Source organism: Coregonus clupeaformis, chromosome 36, assembly GCF_020615455.1.
Source record: "Coregonus clupeaformis isolate EN_2021a chromosome 36, ASM2061545v1, whole genome shotgun sequence".
Taxonomy (NCBI): domain Eukaryota; kingdom Metazoa; phylum Chordata; class Actinopteri; order Salmoniformes; family Salmonidae; genus Coregonus; species Coregonus clupeaformis.
This window is the reverse complement of record NC_059227.1, coordinates 23,602,412-23,619,345: the sequence shown is the minus strand read 5'-3', so window position 1 is coordinate 23,619,345 and position 16,934 is coordinate 23,602,412. Positions and strand designations below refer to the sequence as shown.

Below are 16,934 nucleotides of genomic sequence, written 5' to 3'. Positions count from 1 at the left end.
AACCCAGATTCGCCAGATGGTGAAGCGTGATTCATCACTCCAGAGAAAGCGTTTCCTCTGCTCCAGAGTCCAATGGTGGCGAGCTTTACACCACCCTAGCCGATGCTTGGCATTGCGCATGGTGATCTAAGGCTTGTGTGTGGCTGCTCGGCCATGGTAACCCATTTCATAAAGCTCCCGACGAACAGTTATTGTGCTGATGTTGCTTCCAGAGGCAGTTTGGAACTCAGTAGTGAGTGTTGCAACAGAGAACAGACAGTTTTTACGCGCTATGCGTTTCAGCACTCGCCGGTCCCGTTACCACTTCGCGGCTGAGCCGTTGTTGCTCCTAGACGTTTCCACTTCACAATAACAGCACTTACAGTTGACCGGGGCAGCTCTAGCAGGGCAGAAATTTGACAAACTGACTTGTTGGAAAGGTGGCATCCTATGACAGTGCCACGTTAAAAGTCACTGAGCTCTTCAGTAAGGCCATTCTACTGCCAATGTTTGTCTATGGAGATTGCATGGCTGTGTGCTCGATTTTATACTCCTGTCAGCAACGGGTGTGGCTGAAATAGCAGAATCCACTGATTTGAAGCGACTTGACACAACTGGGGGAAGCATTGGAGTCAACATGATGCAGCATCCCTGTGGAACGCTTTCGACACTTTGTAGAGTCCATGCCGTGACGAATTGAGGCTGTTCCGAGGGCAAAATGGGGGGGGGGGGGCATCTCAATATTAGGAAGGTGTTCCTAATGTTTGGTATACTCAGTGTATTGGTTCGTCATTTTGAAGCTGCAAAAGTGGTCTACTCTAATGTTGAGGTGATTCCATGTCCCTCATGTATTACATTATAGGCTATGGGCTATATTAAGATTGATATCTAAGATACCTCCAAGCCATGTGCTATTGATAATATATTTAGATTCAGCTAACTGTTGTAGGTTTTGGTTCCTCAACAAATATTTGGCAGCCATCAACATTATTATTCTTTTTTTAAATAACTAGCATATATTCAAATACCTTCAAATATTATTTGGTTTTCTAAAATAGGTATTCAATATCAATTAAATATCAAAGAAAATAGCTGCCTTTTAGTTGAAACTCTATATAAACTATAAGCGACTACCTTAGTTGGTACTTTCAAATAAACTACCAAATAAAACTGTTTTCTGCCCAGGTCTGTTCAGTACACATCATTGCATTTTGTATCAGAAAGTAGGCTGGCCCTCCTTGAAGTCTAGTAGATCGATTCTTTGATCTTTTTGTCTATAAAGCCTTCCTGCATAAACTTCCGCCATACCTTACCTCATTGTTAACCTTCAGATGTCTAAGTTACCAGACCGGACTTAGGGATGGCTTACTCTGGAGATCCCTTCAATCTCCACTGAGATAGGTAACTCTGCTTTTAGTTTTTTTGCGCCTCTCATGTGGAATCTCTTTAAAGATGGTGGATTTGGTGCCTGTTGTGCAATTCAGGCAGGATGTTCGAGGACCTTTTTACTGAAGAATGTGTTTGTTTCATATGATTGTGTTTTGATTTTCGTGTTTTGTGTTTCCTTTTCATTTATTGTGTAATTGATGTGTATATAGATATTTACAGTATAGTGTAATTGTTGTATATTGATGTGTTTGACAGGTCGTCAATGTAAATACAAATGTGTTCTTAATTGGCTTACCTGTATAAATAAAGGTAAAAAAATCAAGAAAAGAACCATGTCAGAATCTAAGCGCTCATCTGAGGATCGTCAGCATTAAATGAGATCGTAGAGAGGCTGATTTGAATAACTCTCTGATCTTACAGAGGTGTGGACTCGCGCAAAAAGACAAAGGAGAGTTCGTCAATTATAGGGACGATTTTTGTAGGATTACGTACTCACCAAACAACCCTATGATTAATGTGTCACCAAATGACCTGTGGGCTAATGGTCAGGTCTATGGCTGTCTTTGTGGGGAATTAACTGAGAGTTGCCGGTAATACCCATTTTATACACAATCAAACTATAGTGAAGTGATCCAATATTAATTAACCTCAGTCCCACTCCAAATGAAGGAGACATTCTTGAGAGTGGGGCTATTCAAATCCAAAAATGTATTTTTTTCATAAAATGTACAGAAAAGCCTGCAGATGTTAAGAGACACTTGTATGAGACACAGGCAGGCAGGCAGGCAGGAAGGGCAAGCTAGTCTCAGCCTGGCTCGTAGATCATTGTAGGCTAGAGAAGAGGATAGTCATGGGATGTGATAAAAGTGATAATCAAGTGTGATACCGAGTGTATAGGCTATTTTAGTAAAGGACATGGGAAGGGAGGAGAGAGTGATGAAGACTATCCCACCGGAGGATTGAGGAGAGGAGGAGAGAGGGATGAAGATTATCCAACTAGGAATTACAATGAGGAAAGGAGAGAGGGCTGTAGGGAGGACAGAGGAATGAAGTCAATCCCATAGACTAGAAGACAGGTGAGGTGAGGAGAGAGGTGATTATCCCTCCACATGTCCGTCCATGGACTCCTCGGGAACACGGAGGACCACTTGACTTTCCCTCCATTAAGTCTCCACCTGATCCAAACAGATTCTGACACATCTTTCTGATTTCACTCCTCCTCACGTAGGACAAGCTGTTCTCAATGACTGACCTGGCTAATGACAGAACCTGCCTCTGTACCATGAAAATAATACATTTAATCATCTGTGTCCCAAATGGCACCCTATTCCCTACATAGTGCACTACTTTTGACCAGCGCCCTATCAGCCCTAAAAGTAGTGCACTGAGTATACAAAACATTAGGAACACCTTGCAATATCAGAACAGCCTCAATTCGTCGAGGCATGGACTCTACAAGGTGTCGAAAGCGTTCAACAGGGATGCTGGCCCATGTTGACTTCAATGCTTCCCACAGTTGTGTCAAGTTGGCTGAATGTCCTTTGGGTGGTGGACCATTCTTGATACACATGGGAAACTGTTGAGTGTGAAAAACCCAGCAGCGTTGCAGTTCTTGACACACTTAAGCCGGTGCGCCTGGCACCTACTACCATATTCAGTTCAAATGAACTTAAATCCTTTGTCTTGCCCATTCACCCTCTGAATGGCACACATACACAATCCATGTCTCAATTGTCTCAAGGCTTAAAAATCCTTCTTTAACCTGTCTCCTCCCCTTCATCTACACTGATTGAAGTGGATTTAACCAGTGACATCAATAAGGGATCATAGCTTTCACCTGGATTCACCTTTTCAGTCTATGTCATGGAAAGAGCAGATGTTCTTGATGTTTTGTATCCTCAGTGTATAGGGAAAAGGGAGCAATTTAGGATGCAACCCATATCTTATCATCATGCATCATACATTGGTTTAAAAACAAACACACTCTCTACCTACTAGACACACAAATAAGTGATGAATGAGATGATTTCATGTACCTTGTGAACTGAAGCTAAAGGCAGTTCTCCATTACCTGGGACAGTAAAGTTCTATTATATTCTAATTAGTCTCCCCTTACTCTCTCGCTAACCGAGCCTAAAGTGGTGTCTGGTCTGACTGGACCACATGTTATAAGGTGTGTGTGTCACATTCATGCGGAGCCTAAGGTGGTCTCTGCCCTGATCTGACCACACAGTCCAAGGTGACCTTCCAGGAAGAGTGTTTTGCCAGATTGCTCTGCAGCCCCTCTCCTGACCTACTTAGGAAGGGACAGTCTGCGTACTGTGTGTGTGTGTTTGTATGTGTGTGTGTGTGTGTGTGTGAGGGAGGGAGCAAGAGTATGTGTGGTCTGCTGTCCCCCTGCAAGCCATAGGCACTGAGGTCCTTTGATTAAAGCTGTCATCGCTCTCCTAGCTCGGATGGTTTCTAGGCATGTGTTAAAAAAGGTGGGGTGGGGTGGGGTGGAGCAGGAGGGTGTGAGGTGAAATGGGGTGGGTGGCCGGAAGTCAATGGTTCATGGTTGGGTGAGTGTGTGTGTGTGTGTGTACGTGAGAGACTGTGTATAAGTGTGTTCATTGCCATCGGCGATGCATGTGTGTGTGTGTGTGTGTGTGTCTGTTGGAGACAGGGTGTGTGTGTGTCTGTTTGGGACAGGGTGTGTGTATCTATTGGGGACATGGTGTGTATGTTGGAGACAGGTTGTGTATCAGGACGAGGTGTGTGTGTGTGTGTGTCTGTTGGGGACAGGGTGTGACGAACGCCACACCTCGTTATCACCTGGGGGAGGAGTGACAGCTGAGGTAATTAAAAGTCACAGGGATGGAGAGATGAGGGAGGAGAGGAGAATGGAAGGACAGAGAGGAGGACAGATGGAGCTAGCAGGGTCTCAGGCCTTCTTTCTCTCTTTCCGTCAGTCCCCTTCCTTTCACCATCCCTCTCTTCTCCCACCCCTCTCAATGCAGCATCTAACATAGTGGAGTCTAATAGAAGGTCTCATCAGGTGTCCGGATCTGACTGAGCGACCTTAACTACCCTTCAGAGACCAGCGCAGTGTTTGTGTTTGTGTGTGTGGTTTCCGCTTGGACCCAAACAAGCATTTGAATACTGTATCTCCTCAGAAGACCCATCATCTGTCAAAACACACACACACACACACACACACTCATATCTGCCTTTCTTAAAATACTTCACTGGATGACCTTCACCATCTGTCCTCATTCTGAGGCGCCATCGAGGGAAGTGGTGTGTGTGTGTGTGTCGGAGGGCCTCGGAACTAAATTCTGTTCCAAATGTATGTGTGACTTCTTGTTACTCTCAGTACTAGAGCTAGTAAGACAGGCTACATACCAGCAGCACTCAACATGTATCACAGAGGTGGCTAAGCCTACTCCGGGTCTGCAGGCTTTTACTCCAACCCTACACAATCAAGGTCCCAGGGAGCAGCTGATTAGTAGAATCAGGTATGTTAGATTAGGGCTGGAACAAAACCCTGCAGGAGGGTAGCTGTCCAGGAGGACATACTGCACTTCTTTTGACCAGGGCCCACAGAGTGTAATAAGGAATAAGGTGCCTGGCAGTCTTCAGGTACTGTAAAATAGTTTAGGTACTACATAACCCAGTCCATTTTCAACCCTAGCAGTTCCAGGCCACTCCTGTGATATAAGCCACACTGTGTGTGCTTGTCCCTTCCTGTCCTAGATATATCCAAACACAGTCCAATTAGGCTCTCCATGACCAGGAGGTGAAAGAGGGTTCACCACTCTGAAATGTGTGTGCTGGATGTCCGAGGGGTTGCTTTAGCACCATTTACATTCTTTCCAGAGGTCCACAGGAGAGGCATGAAGAAGAGAGAGAGAGAGAGAGAGAGAGAGAGAGAGAGAGAGAGAGAGAGAGAGAGAGAGAGAGAGAGAGAGAGAGAGAGAGAGAGAGAGAGAGAGAGAGAGAGAGAGAGAGAGAGAGAGAGAGAGAGAGAGAGAGAGAGAGAGAGAGAGAGAGAGAGAGAGAGAGAGAGAGAGAGAGAGAGAGAGAGAGAGAGAGAGAGAGAGAGAGAGAGAGAGAGAGAGAAGGGTAGACACAGGAAAACCTGGCTCCTTGTAGAGGAAAGGCTGTGCAACCACTGCACCACAGCAGAACCTGAGACAGAGCTGCATTTCCTGACAAAATGTCAAAAATATAAAACAATTAGAGAGTGTCGTTTCCCAAAATTTGAAACCGTTTAAGGTTTCTAAGACCTCTCTGATGAGAATAGGCTACCGTCCTGTTGGGGGAGGACGCAGAGAGCTGTGGGTTGGCAGCGCACTACATTGCTGCCTGCCATAAGATGAGGGACAGTGTCTGACAGACCAACCAACCTGCACATGTCCACTATATTGTTATTGTTACTGTTCAATGGTTATTTTGACCCTTGGTTATTGTTGTTACTGTTGTCCCGTTGACAATATTGATTATTATTATTTTAATTATGTTAATAGTGTAAATATCCAAAGTAAGCTTTGGCAATATGTACATTGTTACGTCATGCCAATAAAGCAAATTGAATTGAATTGAGAGAGAGAGAGAGAGAGAGAGAGAGAGACACAGAGAGAGAGAGAGAGAGACAGAGACACAGAGAGAGAGAGAGAGAGAGAGAGAGAGAGAGAGAGAGAGAGAGAGAGAGAGAGAGAGAGAGAGAGAGAGAGAGAGAGAGAGAGAGAGAGAGAGAGAGAGAGAGAGAGAGAGAGAGAGATGGGCTTTATGAATACTTTATTTGTATGTGTTGGGCTTTAGCCAAAATTATTCTTTACAGAGTCAAGTATATTTGTCCAGGCCTCAACTGTTCCTTGGCTAGAGAATGGACCGTTTTTTCTCTCCCCTTTGTCTCTATCTCCCCCCTCTCATCCTATTCTTCCTGTCCCTCTCCCTTTCCCTCTGCCTCTTCTTTTCTAATAGTCATGCTGATATATAGAGCTGGCTCATTGTGACGACATGGAACTATTAAACAGTGATGTAGAGGGGAGGGTTTCCAGCAGGACAACAAGAGATGTGAAACCTTTCAAGACACCTTCATTAGTCAACACAGACACACACACACACACACACACACACCCCCCACACATCCTGCCAATTCAGCCTCAGAGGGGAACCTGCATGGTTTGAGCTAAAACAGCAGCCCTGTCATCCAACAGCACATGCAGGCAGGATAGTAACCTGGCACGTAACACACACACATGCAGACACACGTAGACACACGTAGACACAAAAGTGTGACAAAAGGCTTCGTCTCACTGCATCTGCTTTCCTCTGGGAGTAACAATGTTCCCTGTGGGCAGTGTGTGTGTGTGTGTTGTGTACATTATTGATGTGACCCTATTGAGTGGAGAGAGGAGCACATCAAAAGCAGTGATGAGGGAAGCCATGACCGCCCACAGTCTGAGAGAGGGGGGAGAGAGAGGTATAGAGAGAGAGGGAGGAAGTAAGGAATTACTGTTTTCTAGATAAAGGTAAACCATCTCAAGGGCTTTTCTCTGTTTTTGTGTCCAGAATCAAGAGCAACAGCCAGATCCATTTGGGCCATAATAAGCCTCTGGATATTTTCTCTCGCATGTTCCCTTATTTTCATTCTCTCTCTCATTCTCTCTCTCATTCTCTATCTCTCTATCCTGTCTTGTCCTGTCCTCATCTCTCTTCTCCCTCTCTCTCCATCTATCCCTCCCTGTCTCTCTTTCCTCACTACTTTTCTCTTCCTCCCTCTCTCTGTCTTTCTACAGGCCACCACCAGGCAGTCACTATCTCCGGGTTGCGTCATCAGGCTCCAAATGAACAGATTGCAGAGAGAGTCGTGGTTAGGAGATGATGGGGAGGGGTGTGGGGGGGTAGAATGAGCGTTTCCATGACGACTGCACAGGGCTCCGGTGTGTTGCGTCATGGACCAAACACTGTGTGTGTGCGTTTGTGTGTGTGTGCGTGTGTGTCACTGTGTGTGTGTTCGTGTGTGTGTGTGTTCGTGTGTGTGTGTGTGTGTGATAGAGAAAAAGTGTACGTGAGAGTGTTACAGTAATGGCACCTGCACTGGGGGATGCCACCATTTTCTGTCGCCTGCTCCGAAAAGGATGAGACAGGGGTTATCTGCCTCCACACACATACACCCGACACTCACACCACATTTGTCTCCCGGTGCGCACACATGTGTATGTGTGTGACACATGTGACATATACACTTCTCTCTCCAGTCTTCTCACATCCTGTGTGAGCTAGTTTGAGAACAGAATAATGCTATTGTAGGTGTGAATGGCATTTCACCTGTCCAAGCTAGCTATACATTCAAGTAGGAGGACAACTGGTGCAGTGTGTAGGTGTAGGGTAGTAGCCTCCACACTGAGATTACTGGCCAGATGAATCAGACCCAGTGTTCACAATTATATTCCTACATCTTGGTCATTCAGCAGACCCTCTTATCCAGAGTGACCTACAATTAGGGAAGGCAATACTACCATATAGCATGATTCCTCCAGGTAAAACCTTGTTAGTGGCGATCACAGTGTTAAAGTAACTGTCCAGTGTTCCCAGATTTCTATGAAATATGACCTTTAATTACTTACAATATGAGTTAAATAGTTTACAATATAATTAAATATGTTAAAAAGCAGCTTTTCTGTATTGGAATGCTGTGGGAGTATCCCAACAACAGAATGGTGTTGGCATATACCAGTCATTTTTTTTTAAATGATGCGAGTAGACCGCTGATTGGCCAGCTCATCCTCCTCTAGACCGCTGATTGGCCAGCTCATCCTCCTCAGGAGTATGACATCATACTCTGAGTAAATAGCAAGCATATTTTTTTTAACGGTCTGTTTGAGATACAAGTTTGAGATGGGGTCTTTGAAGTGTTTTTTTCTCCATTTTATGCTTTGGCCACAAATATGAGTATAGGACGAGTCAATAACATTATTTGGGTATGAGTTAACAGAAGTGAGATTTTCACTGAACAGTTAGCTACTTTAAGATAAAAAGATAATCTGATCGACAACTATAACACTAGGGCTGAGTACCCTGGTGCAACGGCAGGTCTTTGAGAGTTGATGTTGAAGCTGTGTGTGTCTTTCACAGTGATGTTGAAGGCCTGTGTGTGTGTGCTCATTAAGAGTCTACCGTGCTGTGGGTGTGAAGCCATTTTGATTAGAACATTAGCAGGACACCATCACCTGAACGCACACCCACTGAGAGTGACGACAGATAGGACAGAGGACACACTCTCTCTCCCCTTCTCTTCCTCTCCATCACCTATTCCCTCTCACACACTCTCTCCCTCCCTGCCCATACCGACTCCATATCTCTCTCTTTCCCCATTCTCTCTCTTTCTCTCTCTTCTGACAGATTGCCGTATGGCCAAGGCAACACAAAAGTTGAAATAATGGAACACATGCTGACATTTGGAGACCAAAGCACAGCAAATCAACCTGGAGGATTCCTCCATTTAAAACAACTGAGCCTCCATTGGAACAATGGCTTAAAAGTTACAGTGGGGAAAAAAAGTATTTAGTCAGCCACCAATTGTGCAAGTTCTCCCACTTAAAAAGATGAGAGAGGCCTGTAATTTTCATCATAGGTACACGTCAACTATGACAGACAAAATGAGGAAAAAAAATCCAGAAAATCACATTGTAGGATTTTTAATGAATTTATTTGCAAATTATGGTGGAAAATAAGTATTTGGTCAGTAACAAACGTTTCTCAATACTTTGTTATATACCCTTTGTTAGCAATGACACAGGTCAAACGTTTTCTGTAAGTCTTCACAAGGTTTTCACACACTGTTGCTGGTATTTTGGCCCATTCCTCCAAGCAGATCTCCTCTAGAGCAGTGATGTTTTGGGGCTGTCGCTGGGCAACACGGACTTTCAACTCCCTCCAAAGATTTTCTATGGGGTTGAGATCTGAAGACTGGCTAGGCCACTCCAGGACCTTGAAATGCTTCTTACGAAGCCACTCCTTCGTTGCCCGGGCGGTGTGTTTGGGATCATTGTCATGCTGAAAGACCCAGCCACATTTCATCTTCAATGCCCTTGCTGATGGAAGGAGGTTTTCACTCAAAATCTCACGATACATGGCCCCATTCATTCTTTCCTTTACACGGATCAGTCGTCCTGGTCCCTTTGCAGAAAAACAGCCCCAAAGCATGATGTTTCCACCCCCATGCTTCACAGTAGGTATGGTGTTCTTTGGATGCAACTCAGCATTCTTTGTCCTCCAAACACGACGAGTTGAGTTTTTACCAAAAAGTTATATTTTGGTTTCATCTGACATTCTCCCAATCCTCTTCTGGATCATCCAAATGCACTCTAGCAAACTTCAGACGGGCCTGGACATGTACTGGCTTAAGCAGGGGGACACGTCTGGCACTGCAGGATTTGAGTCCCTGGCGGCGTAGTGTGTTACTGATGGTAGGCTTTGTTACTTTGGTCCCAGCTCTCTGCAGGTCATTCACTAGGTCCCCCTGTGTGGTTCTGGGATTTTTGCTCACCGTTCTTGTGATTATTTTGACCCCACAGGGTGAGATCTTGCGTGGAGCCCCAGATCGAGGGAGATTATCAGTGGTCTTGTATGTCTTCCATTTCCTAATAATTGCTCCCACAGTTGATTTCTTCAAACCAAGCTGCTTACCTATTGCAGATTCAGTCTTCCCAGCCTGGTGCAGGTCTACAATTTTGTTTCTGGTGTCCTTTGACAGCTCTTTGGTCTTGGCCATAGTGGAGTTTGGAGTGTGACTGTTTGAAGTTGTGGACAGGTGTCTTTTATACTGATAACAAGTTCAAACAGGTGCCATTAATACAGGTAACGAGTGGGGGACAGAGGAGCCTCTTAAAGAAGAAGTTACAGGTCTGTGAGAGCCAGAAATCTTGCTTGTTTGTAGGTGACCAAATACTTATTTTCCACCATAATTTGCTAATAAATTCATAAAAAATCCTACAATGTGATTTTCTGGATTTCTTTTTCTCAATTTGTCTGTCATAGTTGACGTGTACCTATGATGAAAATTACAGGCCTCTCTCATCTTTTTAAGTGGGAGAACTTGCACAATTGGTGGCTGACTAAATACTTTTTTTCCCCACTGTATACGTATTCAGACACATAGTAAATGGGTTATAAGCTATAACATTCATTTCGGGCAGACGGATACAGTAGTAAATAGGTTGAGTTAAAACTGGACATGGAACATGAGTGGTTATTTGGGTAAACTGGCCTCAGTAGCATCTATTTCCTTCTGCACAGCGGGATAGCAGCTGGCCTGACACACACACACACAGCCGTGGTGTAGCGTAGCGTGGTGCTAACCCGGGCGGGCGGTCGCATTGAGAGATGTGAGGGTCTCCACAGACCAGGGATGGTTATAGTGGTCCATTAGCGGCTGCTCTGAGCCCAGAGGAGAAATCTGGGTCAGAACTATGTGTGAGAGAGAGAGAGAGAGAGAGAGAGAGAGAGAGAGAGAGAGAGAGAGAGAGAGAGTGTGTCTTCATATTAGCCCTATCCTGGTTAGTCCTCCTCCATTCTACTCTTTCCTCTACAAACATATGTCAATGGTAACACATTACGTATGACTCAGATGGTATGACTGTGTACAAGATGAGAGAGAATTGTCATTATATCTGGGCTGGTGGATTCTGAGTGTGATATAAGGATACAGGGTGAGAAAATGACATCCTCACAGCCAAACGCTTACACACCCACACACACACACACCGTGAAATAATGGGAAAGGAGAATCTGCTACTGTAGGAAGGTGGCTGACTCTAAAGACAGCTTAAAGCCAAGACAGTATAACCGTGCCTAGCTATTAAGAGCACTATTCATTGTTTCACAGCTTCAGTATGACTTTCCCATAGTCATGGTTCCTGTGCTGCACTAGTAAGTACATCATCCGTGCATCCTCTTCTGACATAAACTCAGCAAAAAAAGAAACTGCCCTTGTTCAGGACCCTGTCTTTCAAAGATAATTTGTAAAAATCCAAATAACTTCACAGATCTTCATTGTAAAGGGTTTAAACACTGTTTCCCATGCTTGTTCAATGAACCATAAACAATTAATGAACATGCACCTGTGGAACGGTCGTTATGACACTAACAGCTTACAGGCGGTAGGCAATTAAGGTCACAGTTATGAAAACTTAGGACACTAAAGAGGCCTTTCTACTGACTCTGAAAAACACCAAAAGAAAGATGCCCAGGGTCCCTGCTCATCTGCGTGAACGTGCCATAGGCATGCTGCAAGGAGGCATGAGGACTGCAGATGTGGACAGGGCAATAAATTGCAATGTCCGTACTGTGAGACGCCTAAGTCAGCGCTACAGGGAGACAGGACGGACAGCTGATCGTCCTCACAGTGGCAGACCACGTGTAACAACAACTGCACAGGATCGGTACATCCGAACATCACACCTGCGGGACAGGTACAGGATGGCAACAACAACTGCCCGAGTTACACCAGGAACACACAATCCCTCCATCAGTGCTCAGACTGTCCGTAATAGGCTGAGAGAGGCTGGACTGAGGGCTTGTAGGCCTGTTTTAAGGCAGGTCCTCACCAGGAATCACCGGCAACAACGTCGCCTATGGGCACAAATCCACTGTTGCTGGACCAGACATTACTGGCAAAAAGTGCTCTTCACTGACGAGTCACGGTTTTGTCTCACTAGGGGTGATGGTCGGATTCGCGTTTATCGTCGAAGGAATGAGCGTTACACCGAGGCCTATACTCTGGAGCGGGATTGATTTGGAGGTGGAGGGTCCGTCATAGTCTGGGGCGGTGTGTCACAGCATCATCGGACTGAGCTTGTTTTCATTGCAGGCAATCTCAACGCTGTGCGTTACAGGGAAGACATCCTCCTCCCTCATGTGGTACCCTTCCTGCAGGCTCATCCTGACATGACCCTCCAGCATGACAATGCCACCAGCCATACTGCTCGTTCTGTGCATGATTTCCTGCAAGACAGGAATGTCAGTGTTCTGTCATGGCCAGCGAAGAGCCCGGATCTCAATCCCATTGAGCACGTCTGGGACCTGTTGGATCGGAGGGTGAGGGCTAGGGCCATTCCCCCCAGAAATGTCCGGGAACTTGCAGGTGCCTTGGTGGAAGAGTGGAGTAACATCTCACAGCAAGAACTGGCAAATCTGGTGCAGTCCATGAGGAGGAGATGCACTGCAGTACTTAATGCAGCTGGTGGCCACACCAGATACTGACTGTTACTTTTGATTTTGACCCCCCCTTTGTTCAGGGACACATTATTCCATTTCTGTTAGTCACATGTCTGTGGAACTTGTTCAGTTTATGTCTCAGTTGTTGAATCTTGTTATGTTCATGCAAATATTTACACATGTTAAGTTTGCTGAACATAAACGCAGTTGACAGTGAGAGGACGTTTTATGTCCAATACATATCTCATTTTCATACAGTCGAGTATATCTCAACTCCACGATACCACATCCGCAGAGTTAAGTGAACCTCCGACTTCTTCGAGTCGCTGTGAAGTCGATACTTACATTTTTTAAATTCTTAAACCCTTATCATGTACCTATGTTTGTCCTCTGTTGTTGCATGCCTTTCTTTGTTTGCTGAAATCCATCCTTTTTTATAAAACGTTTTATGAAAAAGTATGGATTTCAGCAAACAAAGAAAGGCACGGAACAACAGAGGACAAACACTGAGTATACCAAACATTAGGAACACCTTCCTAATATTGAGTTGCACCCCCCTGTTATCCTCAGAACAGCCTCAATTCGTCGGGGCATGGACTATACAAGGTGTTGAAGGCGTTCCACAGGAATGCTGGCCCATGTTGACTCCAATACTTCCCACAGTTGTGTCATGTTGGCTGGATGCCCTTTGGGTGGTGGACCATTCTTGAAACACACAGGAAACGGTTGAGCGTGAAAAATCCAGCAGCGTTGCAGTTCTTGACACAAACCGGTGCGCCTGGCACCTACTACCATACTCCGTTCAAAGGCACTTCAATCTTTTGTCTTGCCCATTCACCCTCTGAATGGCACACATACACAATCCATGTCTCAATTGTCTCAAGGCTTAATAATCCTTCTTTAACCTGTCTCCTCTCCTTCATCTACACTGATTGAAGTGGATTTAACAAGTGACAACAATAAGGGATCATAGCTTTCACCTAGATTCACCTTGTCAGTCTAAGTCTTGGAAAGAGCAGGTGTTCTTATTGTTTTGTATACTCTGTGTTGTACACAAAACTAGGCCATGGGAACGGGGTTAGGAGACCCAGCTGCCTGTACATAGCAGACAGAGGAGACATGATAGAGGAGAGGAGAGGAGGCGAAGAGGAGAGGAAAGAATGAACCGTCTGAAAAGGGCATAGAGTATTTGGGAGTGTTAGGTTGAGCATAGCCTTAGGGTGCAGTTGACCATCAGGGTTATTGTTACAGAAAGGCAGAGTCGGAAGCAAGGTGCACATCATTCTCCAGCTTTTGCCTTCTTATTCAAGCTTCCATATAAATTATTCCATGTTACTGCTTTTGTTATACATGCTTAAGTATTGAAGCTGTATTAATGCACACTCAGACGCAGAATGTCTTACCCTGGTCCTCTGGGGTACCGCTTTCCTATAATCACAATAACAATGGACATGATGGAAATGATTAACCAATGGAACCTTTATGGGATGAAAATATGTCTTCGTCCCAAATGTCACCCTATTCCCTACATATTGCACTACTTTTGACCAGAGCCCTATAGCCCCTGGTCAAAAGTAGTGCACTATAAAGGGAATAGGGTGACATTTGGGACGCATCCTATACCTGACCATGGTATTGGTTTGAAGCAACTTCATCCTACAGTTCTGTATTTGAGGGTAAATGTCCATACCTTAGGTTTCTCATCCACAATCTGCTGTCTGATGTCCTTCTGCTTCTCCAGTAGTCTCTCCATTCTCTTGCTCTGAGCATCCTCCAACTACACACAGACAAATACAGGGGTAGGCAAGAGTAAGGTGGAGCCACTACGCAATACATACCATATAACAAACACAAACAAATCCACAGGCATGCAGGCCCTGACGGACACACACACACAAAAAGATGGCGGAGGGCGCGAGTCTTGCCGGTTCCTGCTTGACTTTGCTTTTGTATTGCTATTTTTGCATTAATTATTACTTTGTTTGCTCAGAATGTTCGTGCAAAAATGTCCTACAAACGACAAACACTTCTGGATCATGAATGGGAAGTTACACACGTCTCTCGGCCTCCCAGATCTGGAATACTACATTTGTTACTTTGTTCCCGGCACAGCGGGCTTACCCTGTTGCTCCTGGCCGAGATGACCAAAGGCAACGCTGGCAATGAATAACAAGAAAGAAAGGAAGACTCCAAGCCAGGCTGAAAAGACGGGCTACACGGCCTCCTCTTCCTAGTATCTTGATGGCTAATGTCCAATCGCCAGAAAATACATTTGTGAACTCAGAGCAAGGCTTCAATCGCAGAGGGACATCAGGGAATGCTGTGTCTTTGTTTTTACAGAGACATGGCTTACGGACAATTAACTCGACTCTGCTATTCAACCATATGCCTTTTCCATTTTCCGTATGGATCGAACGGCGGCTTCTGTTGAAAGTAGGGGGGAGGTGTATGCTTCCTCGTCAACAATTCCTTGTGTACCAAAGTTGAAAACATCCCGAGCTCCTGTTCACCCGACCTGGAGTTTCTGAAGCTAAAATGCTGACCCCACTATATGCCAAGGGAATTCACGTGTTATTATCACAGCTGTGTACATACAGTACAACCACAAGCAAACATCAAGGCGGCACTCATCGAACTGTTAAAGAACATTAGCCAGCAAGAAACCACTCACCCGGAAGCAGTCTTTACAGGAGATTTTAACCAAGCAAGATTAAAACAAATTCTTCCAAAGTATCACCAACATGTATCCTGCCCCATGTATCCTGCCCGCTCTGTGGTGGACCATGTGTACACAAACATCCGTTAAGCTCTGAGAGCCTGTACTGCAACATTCAATGTCAGCCTTGGAGACAACAGGCGGTGAGGATTGGCAACAACCTGTTGTCTAACCTAAAATAACCTACGATTACTTCAACAATAAACAGTCACTGTGACTCTTAACACAGGGGCCCCCCAGGGGTGTGTCCTCAGCCCTCTGCTGTACTCCCTGTTCACCCACGACTGCGTGGCTTTGCTCAACACCAACTCCATCATCAAGTTTGCTGTCAACACCACAGTTGTAGGCTTGATAACCAACAAGGACGAGTCAGCCTATAGGGAGGAGGTAAGTGAACTGGCATTGTGGTGCCAGGACAACAACCTTTCCCTCAACATCAGCAAAACAAAGGAGTTGATTGTTGATTTCAGGAAGCAGAGGAGGGAACACCCCCCGATCCACATCAACGGGACGCAGTAGAAAGAGTCAGCAGTTTTAAGTTCTTCAGCGTCCACATCCCAGAGGACTTGACATGGACGAACAATACCACCAATCTTGTAAAGAGGGCGCAATAGTGCCTCTACATCCTAAGGCGGCTGAAGAAATGTGGCATGCCACCCTGGGTCCTCTCCAAATACTACCGCTGCATCATCGAGAGCACCTGAACGGTTGCATCACGGCCTGGTATGGGAATTGCTCCGCCCACGACCACAAGGCCCTTCAGCGGCCAGTGAAGACGGCCCAGTACATCACTGGGACCGTATTTCCATCCGTCCAGGACGTCTACTTGAAACAGTGCCTGAGGAAGTCCCGCAGCATCGTCAAGGACCCCACACACCCCAGCCACCAGCTGTTCACTGCCTTACCGTCGGGTAGACGGTATCGGAGCATGAGGTCTGATACCAACAGGCTCAGAGACAGTCGACAAGCCATCAGACTTTGGAACACTTGAACTGGACTGACCACCTTCACTGACTCTCCGCACCTTAGCACACACCCACTCATGCTACACACACCTCACAACTGCTGCTACCAGACCCTTCCATGATACACGTGTAAATATTGTACTATAAATTGTGCCTTCCTGTATTATACTTATGCTAAAATGTTTATTCTATTCTATTGAGTCATTTACTTTGTTTGTATTCTTGTCTTTTATTATTAGGTGTGCTTGCAAAGCACAACTCTAGATTCAATGATCTCCCAATGCATTTCAATGGCAAAAAAAAAGGCCCATAGACTTCAATCTTGTCTCCCGAGTGGCGCAGTGGTCTAAGGCACTGCATCGCAGTGCTAGCTGTCCCACTAGAGATCCTGGTTTGAATCCAGGCTCTGTCGTAGCCGACCGGAAGACCCATGGGGCGGCGCACAATTGGCCCAGCGTCATCCAGGGTATGGGAGGGAATGGCCGGCAGGCTCAGTTGGTAGAGCATGGCGTTTGCAACACCAGGGTTGTGGGTTTGATTCCCACGGGGGGCCAGTTTGACATTTTTTTAAAATAATAATGTATGCACTCACTAACTGTAAGTCGCTCTGGATAAGAGCGTCTGCTAAATGACTAAAATGTAAAATGTAATTATAAAAATAGAAAAATCACCAAACCAAC

At 45.4% G+C, this 16,934-nt stretch overlaps 1 protein-coding gene across 3 annotated transcripts in view; it reads right to left on the bottom strand.

The window, feature by feature from the left end:
• The window catches only part of LOC121552683 (1-phosphatidylinositol 4,5-bisphosphate phosphodiesterase beta-1-like), a 187,688-nt gene that overhangs the window by 7,230 nt on the left and 163,524 nt on the right, over positions 1–16,934 (bottom strand). For 2 of the 3 annotated variants that reach the window (XM_041865690.2, XM_041865691.2), the window contains exon 32: positions 14,264–14,350. In XM_041865690.2, coding sequence (XP_041721624.2) covers positions 14,264–14,350 — 87 coding nt within the window. Of the gene's footprint in view, positions 1–13,976; positions 14,002–14,263; positions 14,351–16,934 lie in introns of all 3 variants that reach the window. The other variant, XM_041865692.2, reaches the window with a different exon arrangement.